Raw genomic sequence first — 8,623 nt, 5'->3', positions numbered from 1 at the left:
ATCTTACTTAAAGTAAGCTTTTCCTGGTTACTGCCAAACCATTAAGCTAAATGCCTTGTTTTAGGATAAAGATGGCTGAAATGATAAATGACAAGATGCGGCATGAAGTTAAAAAGATTTAAACATTTTTGCTGCTCAAAATGGTAGTAAATATGAATATTTCCTTTGATGCCTACGTAGGAGACTAAAATGAGGACAAAGCTACTTGGCATTTCATCAGTCCTCCCAGTATGGAATTGTGATGCTTTCTTCCACAGGCCACAGATCAGTCTAACTATAATAAAACGCCTGTTTTAAATTCAGCATGGCTTCCTGTCTTTAACATGATTTGCTGTCAGAAATCCCATGAGTTATAGTCCTGTCATAGAGAACACCAGATTTGGGTGGGGGCTATCAGAATGGCTGGATTCACACATTGTGGTTGGTTTCTGTTCACTATCACTTCCTTCCTGAACCAGTCTGACCTAGAATTGGCAACCAGGAATCAGTAGAGGTCGTCTCCTTCAGAGGGGGTGGTTGGGTAACCTGAATTTGAATCCCTAAAGTTAGACATTTGGTAAATTGTAAATTGTATACTGCCCTGGATTATTGTGCTCTGATGTATTACAACAAACAAGCTTCGGCATTTAATATTTCTATGACCAAAGGAGTGAAGATGAGAAGTGTCACTTCTGAGCAGAATTATATAAATAGATAAATGGAATTTAATAAATTCTAAACAGGCATATAAAAAAGAACATTTATATTTTTAGTATCCAAATGGGATAGGAGAAAAAGCAGTTTAAAAAGTGAGAAAGGGGATGCCAGGAGATTATAGAGAGCTAATAATTAAGATTTAATTTCTCATGATTTTCCCACAGCCAGGAATGATAAATGTTCAGTTTATGGTCTTGTGGCTGTACCTGAAAGAGAAATGAACATAAAATGTTTTACCTAATCAATGCATCAGTCATCTGTTATCACCCTAGTGTATCTTCACACACAGCTGAAGTCCATTTTACACTTTTTATTGTAATTCCACATGTATTTATTGAAGTATAAAAAAACTTCTTCCCCTCTATCGTAGAGCAAAAGTATTTATTAATACAAGACCTCCCAGATAAATCTGAGGATTATGGAGGGTCCTGTTTTATTTCCTAGTCTGTGATCTTAAAAATGCTTTGTAGAGCTAATTGCTGTTGCTTTTTAAGGCACAAAGACAAATGACAAGAAGGCAGCAAAGATATTCAAATCTTAATTTAAAAAAATCTATCTAGAAGAATATAAGATCCTGTTGTTTTCTGCAGCTCTACTTCATATGAATTATGAAGGCAGCTGTAATTATAACTTGCATAATTTCTAGGTTATGGACCATTTCTTTAACATTGCTGAAATTCATATTAGTCTCTCAGTGATTTTCATGAAATTAAGTACACATTAATCTCTATTACCTCTTTCCATTCATTCACACAGAAGATTCTATAAGAATCATTTCCATATTTTCCAATTCCATGTAATTCAATAGGATATTTCCACTGCTTAACCAAATATTCATCTAAGGAACAAAAGATCATGTCATAATAAAAAGATGGACTAACTTCTATTGATTTTAAGTTTGTGAAAAATGACATAGAAGACTTAAAGATTAATTGCTTATTTATAAAAATGAAAACTACAAGGAATCAAAACCTTGACAAGTCACTTGATGAATCAAAGTTATGAGCTTGCTCTACTACCAAAAACTGAACAAAATAGAATAGTCATAAGTAATATATGTGGCTTGGGCACTTCTTCTCTATCAAAATACAGTTATTTCTGAGTAAAACCAAACAGGGATGGATTGCTAAAATATTCCAATGCCAAATTCTCCAAACAGTTTTAAGAATGGCAAAAGTACCAATACGGAAATAAAACAAAAATAAAAACAAAAATAAGTTCATGAATAGAGATTATAGAGCTTGAGTATACATGTTCCTTTGGATCACAACCTACAATGAGAGGTGCTATATGGTAATGGCTTCAAATATATGGAAGCAAATTTCCACTTCTTTGTCTCACTCATGACTTTATTAAGAAGCCTTTGGCAAACTATCATCTCTCAGTTTTGGTCTCCCAACTGCAATAGGGAATAAAAATATTGATGTATATCAAAGAATTGTATTATGGATTTAAGAGATAGTGTATATGAAGCATTTGGAATATTATATATATAAAAAGACTACCTGAGAATTTGACAATGGTCTTTGCTCTGAGTTCATAGAGACCAAGCGGTTTAAGCAATTCTGACATCTCTTTCCAGCTGGCAATCCTTGCTACCTTTGGTGAAGGATATTTCTTAAAAAATTCCCACAGCACAGGGATAGCCATCTTTCCTAGGCAGAAATAAGAAACTGTGAACAACAACATTTGCACTCAATTTGCAAAGTTGGCTGCAATTTCTCAAAAGACAGACTTTCCTTCACAAAAGTAACTTGGCACAAACCTGTTGACAGTTTTTAGCCATACTGAAATATGTTACAACTTATGGACAGAATTCACACAGCTTCCTACGTGCAAGTAATTTCAGTGACATGAAATCAGTGTGTGTGAAGTAGCCCTATAGTTTGTATAGCCAATATGATCACAACTTCATCAGCTAATTTTTAATCTATACGTATGATCCTACCAAACTTGCATGATACATTCAGCAGCTGTCACTATGGAATGTCTCTACCATTTTAGTAGCATTAATTCACTCTACATAATTTAAGTTCAAGTCAGCCCTCTTTCTGGTTCTCATCACCCAGCTGCATGACAGCCACTTTCTTAGGGAGCATACTCACATTCCCTAGCAATACATCAAATCATAATTTGGATAGTGCCACTTACATGGGTCTTTAGAGTCTGATTAGCACTCCCTGGCAAATTCATGTTTGAACTTGTCTGCAAAACAAATTGCAGATGCCCCAACAGCATTGGACTGTACCACAGAGAAGCAATTCCATGCACGTGAACCCAAGAAGTGGTTGTGATTGGTTCCTTATTTACCTGAGGTTTTGTTCAGAAATATGGTTGCAATCAGAAGTTTCCATGGATCGTGAAACAGTGTTTCCTGAACCAGATTAAAAGGAGAACGAGGTGGAGTCCATTTCCTAAAGGCTTTCCTTCTTGGTGGACTTGGAGCTAAGCATGCACACAAACAAAATGTGACCATGATTTGCTTTTATTGTCTGCAATGATTACATTCTATAGAGACAGACAGTCTGAGTTGCATTTTCAAGTTCTAAAGAGAGAGATCAGATACATCAACAAATCTGCTTCCCTCTGACAGTGTTTAGAAGCTTCTGTTAGACGAGCAATACAGGAAGCAAAATATGCTTGACAGTGTTGCAAACTTCCCTTTTCTCTCATAAAGGCTGAAATTATTAAGAATTATGGGTTGTTAAGTTTCGCTTAACAATGGTCTAATCCTCAATCAAACTCAGTAGCTAGAATTTTACATAAATCACAGCTCCCAAATTTTTTTGATTAGTAGAGAATGATAGTTTGTTTAAAATCAAAATAAAAGCTTCTGTCCTCACAATTCATGAAAAAAGAGTCCATATGCCAGTGGGTTGCTCATATTGGAAACAATGGTTTTCAATTACATTTGAACCCAATCAATGTAAATCTGACCAAATCACTTTAAGAGGGATGACTTAATATTCAGAAAGAGATTACTCCCTTAATTCTAACTTCATTGGAAACTGAACAGCTATTGATAATAATGTAACCCACTTTGAAATGATTGCTGTTGTTTATATGTCATCCATCCTTTAAAATGAATAAATATTATCTATATGAATGTACCCATAAAGAAGGCTATGGGTATTTGTACTTATTTCAGAGCAACTACACAAAAATTTTACTGTGCAAGTATAAAAACAGTTTAATTTGCTTCCATATAAATATAGTTAATATCAGACTGCAAATCCTGTTAGAAAAGCTTTTTTTTTTAAATAAGCCTGCTAGTTTTCCACAAAGCATGTTCATATAAAATATTTTTACCTTCTTTGATTAATTTCCTGGAAAAATATGGACTGGTTTTCCGCCTTTCCACTTGGGTTCTTTGAGTATGGTTCTCTAATTGTTGAAAGGCAAAATGAAAAACAAAAGCAAGTAAAGAATGTAAAATTTTCAGTTATGCTCTTTGGGGACAGAAGATATGCACAGAACAATGACCCCTTCTTCCTGCCTTGCCTCTTCGGCTATCTGGAGGTTCTCCAGATCTGATTTTCAGGAAGAAGTTGGGCTATGGGGGGAAAATTATAAATATTGCTTCCCCTTTTTTTCACTCCATGCAAATAGAACTCCTGCTAAGTATATCCAACCTCTATAGACTATAAAAGCAAAGAACCAAGAAGATCCTTTCTCTTTCTTCATCAATAATTGTATTAGTATTATAAAAGAACTTGGCTGTGAAATACTGTTAAAGTTCTACCTGGCTAGGCTCTATGTTACCTTACAGACCATCTCCCCCAGGTGGAATCTACATGGCCTATTTGTTCTGAAGGGACAGGTGGTTATCTAGGGTCCCACCCCCACAAGGGATCAAAGGGACATGGACCTAAAGGTAATCCTTCCCTGTAGGGCCCCCCCCCCCCCACTTTGGAACAACTTCTGCCTTTTCCCTGGAGATGCAGCAAGCACCAGCTTTACTGACTTTTCACAGAGCTAAACAGCTGTTCCATTTCGAGAGATTTGCGTTTGGTTTTAGATGGCTATCTTTAATTTATTTATGTAATGCTATATTATATATTTTTAATTTATAAATCAACTGAAGTCTTGGGGGATAGGTAGTGTAGACATTCTTTAAAATAAACAAATACAGAAACACATACCTTTTACTGATGTAAAATGTTTCTCCCCACATATCTGGGGAACAGTAACATCCACAGTGGAAGCACTCTGTTCACTTTGACTCTCCAAAGCCATCCAGTTTCTTTGCATTTCCACTACCGAAAGGTTTTTATTAGCAGCTGCAGTGATTGTGCTGCTAGAACTCTCATTATATTTTAACATTTCCGTGTTTGTTTGGTGTTCTAAGAAAGCTACAATCTGTTTATCATTCTGCTCTGTTTTTGGTTCAAACAACAGTTCATCCTTAAAGCATATTTTTCTTTTCCGTGAGCTTCTTTGGCATACTTTGTTGTCACTGGTATCACTATTAAGTACACACATTTCATTCTTACATATGGCATGTTTATTGTTTTCTGTCTGTTTTTTACATGATGATATACTCTGTATTTTGTTTTGGCCATCAGTGAAATTCCTTATTTCAGAACAGTTTTTAGATTTTCTAGTTTGAACCTTTCTTCTAACAGTGCCATTTTCATCACTTTTGAAAAAACAATCCTTAGAATTATCTCCAGTATTGCGCCCATCCTGCAAACAGGTAGCAAGGTTTTCTGGTTCTGTAGTATTGGATTGAAGTTCCAAGTTACTTTGTAGAGAAGATCTATACTCCCCTTCACTGTTTTCTAATCCAGGGAGTGAAACTGGACTCCTGGAAATGCAACTCTCAACTTCTGTACCTGCAATTCTGGTAGAAGATCTTTTGGTAGAAGATCTTAACTGTGTATTCTGCTGAACAGATGTAGTAAAATCAAAATCCTCTACTGTAAGAATAGTTTCTCTGTTTTTTTTAAAGTGATTCAAAAGAGCACGTTTGGATCTGAACTTCAGTCCCTGAGGACTAAGAGAAAAACAGTGTCACCAACAAATTAAATTTATAATTGTTGTAAAAACAACAACAACAGCACAATTTGATAAATAAAAACAATCCAAGCAAGCTAAGCTTCATTGCGTTTGCCATCTTTTCTACTTATCTTTTATCTTATGTTTTATTGATTTGATCTTATGTTTTATTGATTTCTTTGTTTGATCGTTGTGAGCCACCCAGAGTCGTTGAGTCAGGTGGCATATAAGTTTAATATATTATTATTAATAATCATAGTCATTATGGAAAGGTAATATATATAACAATAAACTACCATTTTGGAAAAATAAAATTGAAACAGTAATACTAGAGCAATTTATAAACACATTTACCAAATAGTAGTGGTGCCCGGGAGTAGCCTTGAGAACCACAGTTAAAAGATAAAATGTACATTTTGCAAACAGTCAAAGGGAAATGGAGTATTTGAAGTATATTTGTAAGTTCATTATGAAGCACACAGTGGAACCTCTTAAACAATATTCCTGAAACACATTTTTTTAAAAGTAGCATTACATTTTATATATACAGTACATAGTTTTCTATAAAGAGTACTTGCAACAGGCTGTATCAGAAGTACAAATGCAAGAGAGGCAATTGGCATTACCTGACAAAGCAAACATCATATTTTCCTGCAGTTCTACCGGTTTGTCTCTGCTTTACTATCTTCTCCCATCCTTCTGGAAGTGCCTGGTGATACACTGGAAATTCTGAAGAGACTGCTGCTTCCTGCTCGTTGCACTTCACTGGACTTCCAGTGTTAGCTTCAGGCTCTTGTTTCCCGGGAACCAAGCTTTCTTCTATGACTGTTGCAAGTAATTCTTGTTCTCTGCTTGTATCTTTGGCCATGTATGTATCACTTATATCACTGTCAATAAATATAAGAAATCATAACAGACCCTATTTTTGTAATCTTTCTTTTGTATGGGATCTTATTTTAACCTTTTGATACTTTAAATTGCATTTTTGTGTACTTCTTTCCACCATCCTCCTCTACAGTATTTTTTTCCCCATTCCAAGTGAAAGCATTCATTGATAAAATGTAAGCTCCTGTGTAGTCACCTATGCTTATGGCAGAAGGTTCTCTTCCCTTCTCTAATGCAAACTCAAGATTACCTAGTGAATTCCATAGCAACACACTAAAGTGAAAAAAATAGTTTTCCATGCAATATATAAATAATACACCGCTGTGATCATAATCAAATAAAAAGATTTTAAACTAAGGATTAGACAAATCAGTGGTAGCACTAATGGCTAAAAAGGGGGTCACTGATAACCAGATACTAGATTACTATACCCATCCACCCAGCCTTGTAAACTTCTTAGGACTATGAGGATAGGACTCAGACTAGAATCCAATGGTCTGCTAACAATGGCTGACGCAAGAAAGAAATGTGTCTGATGCCCAAATAGACTATTAGAAAGCATACTTCACAGTTTTATAAGCACATTTGCAGCCTTGAAATTTATGATCAGAAGTGGATCCTTTCACCCACGTCTTTCCTTCTAAACATTTGTCAGTGTTTTGGTTTTGGTATGGGAATCATAGAAATTTACCCAGCTCTAATAAAAGATCCTGATCTAGTTTTATTGATTTCATTATCTCCCTCAACAACAGTGTTTCCCAACCTAGATGCCCACATGATGGGTGGACCTCAACTCCCAAAATTCCTCTGCCAGTGTGGCCATTGCTGAGAATTCTGGGAGTTGAAATTTCGATATGGAACTTGCCAAGGTGAGGAAACACTGTTCTAAGGAACTCAAGGTAATTATGAGGGGACATGGTCTCCTATCATTTTAACAATTCTGACTAGCTCAAAGTTGCACCATGAGCTCCATGGCCAAGCAGACACTTGAATTTGGGTCCCCTATTCTATTCTAGCTAATATTCTAACTAATCACATTACACTGGCTTTTTGCCCAGTGCTGACTGATTCCTAGGCTTCATGAGTTTTGGTCAGATCAATCTAAGAGTGCAATTCCTACTTTCTTAGCACAAGCAACTCTGCTTTTATCTTCCAGAAACTTGTATTCTCAGATATAAATATAGATATGCAGCCCAATCCTATGCATTTCTGCTGGCAGAAAAAATGTTTTGTTGAATGGGACTTAGTTATATGAAAATAATCACAGAAAATGCTGCTTATTTTACAGTTTCAGCCGTACACAGCGCTTTTGCCACGCTGCAGCCTCAGTTCTGTCTCACTTTCGGGAAATCAAGAGACACTTTGCAGAACAGGCGGTCTTTTCTGGGAGTGCTGCCTGTTATCAGTACAGTACAAAACTGAGCGTCATAGATCAACAAGCAATCTAATTTTTTCGTTTTTAACCCCAAAACGACCTGGGATCGAAGAGGTACGGGGGAAATGGTACGGGGAAAGATAACACGCATCAATTGTCAAACTCTCAGTCGACAGAACGCAGACGGGTTCCACTTATATTATGACATCACTGAGGCCAAACCAATAGAACAAGCGGATTGGCACAATCTAATGACTCTTTTAAAATCCCATCTCTTTCCCGTTTTCTCCAGTGAAAAATCCTTACCTGATCTCAAAGAGTTCCGTTTCTTTCTGTTCTAACCTCACGAATTACTTCCCACAGAAGGCGCCAATTCTTCTCATACATATTCATTGACACATGCGCACTCTAAACTCTTGCAACTACGTCCCGGAAAATAGGAGAGTCTAACGATATTTTCATAGGAAGGGGATAGGAAAAAAAAAAACACCCCAGCTTCGATTGACCACGCCCCCTATGACGCACGCGCACTTTTGATGTCGTCTCCGCCCCTTTTCGCGGCACTAACTTTCCCCTCTTCCACGGGACGTTGGAAAGTAGCTGAAAAGCACGGCGAAGAAGTTAGGACATGCGCAGACTAGGCTGCGGGGCTGATGGCGCGTGCGCACG

General features: G+C 36.6%; 1 protein-coding gene across 2 annotated transcripts; it reads right to left on the bottom strand.

Moving 5' to 3' along the window:
• Nucleotides 1-678: 678 nt before the first annotated feature.
• Nucleotides 679-8,576, bottom strand: MBD4 (methyl-CpG binding domain 4, DNA glycosylase). Of its 2 annotated transcripts, XM_007423259.4 has the most exons (8): nucleotides 8,261-8,575; nucleotides 6,321-6,581; nucleotides 4,839-5,692; nucleotides 4,006-4,080; nucleotides 3,007-3,141; nucleotides 2,202-2,351; nucleotides 1,431-1,534; nucleotides 679-902 (listed from the first exon to the last, which is right to left on the bottom strand). In XM_007423259.4, the coding sequence occupies exons 2-8, from the start codon at nucleotides 6,560-6,562 to the stop codon at nucleotides 822-824; spliced, it is 1,641 nt and encodes a 546-aa protein (XP_007423321.1). In that variant the 5' UTR covers nucleotides 6,563-6,581; nucleotides 8,261-8,575; the 3' UTR covers nucleotides 679-821. The 2 variants fall into 2 exon arrangements, 1 of the variants encoding a protein (XP_007423321.1); XR_015794919.1 differs by lacking the exon at nucleotides 679-902 and having other exon boundaries at nucleotides 2,202-2,346; nucleotides 8,261-8,576.
• Nucleotides 8,577-8,623: the final 47 nt, after the last annotated feature.

The sequence above is a fragment of the Python bivittatus genome, unplaced genomic scaffold (genome assembly GCF_059951505.1).
Source record: "Python bivittatus isolate LINGU-HERP-01145 unplaced genomic scaffold, Pbiv_v1 ctg000080_np1212, whole genome shotgun sequence".
NCBI classification, from domain to species: domain Eukaryota; kingdom Metazoa; phylum Chordata; class Lepidosauria; order Squamata; family Pythonidae; genus Python; species Python bivittatus.
This window is presented reverse-complemented; position numbering and strand designations above follow the sequence as displayed.

Excerpts from the sequence above, each read along its gene's own strand:
- MBD4 (XM_007423259.4), bottom strand. The coding sequence starts at position 6,562 with ATGGCCAAAGATACAAGCAGAGAACAAGAATTACTTGCAACAGTCATA. Across the intron at positions 4,081-4,838 it reads ACATTTTACATCAGTAAAAG|AGAACCATACTCAAAGAACC; the intron begins GTATGTGTTTCT and ends TTCAACAATTAG. Across the intron at positions 3,142-4,005 it reads CAGGAAATTAATCAAAGAAG|CTCCAAGTCCACCAAGAAGG; the intron begins GTAAAAATATTT and ends GTGCATGCTTAG.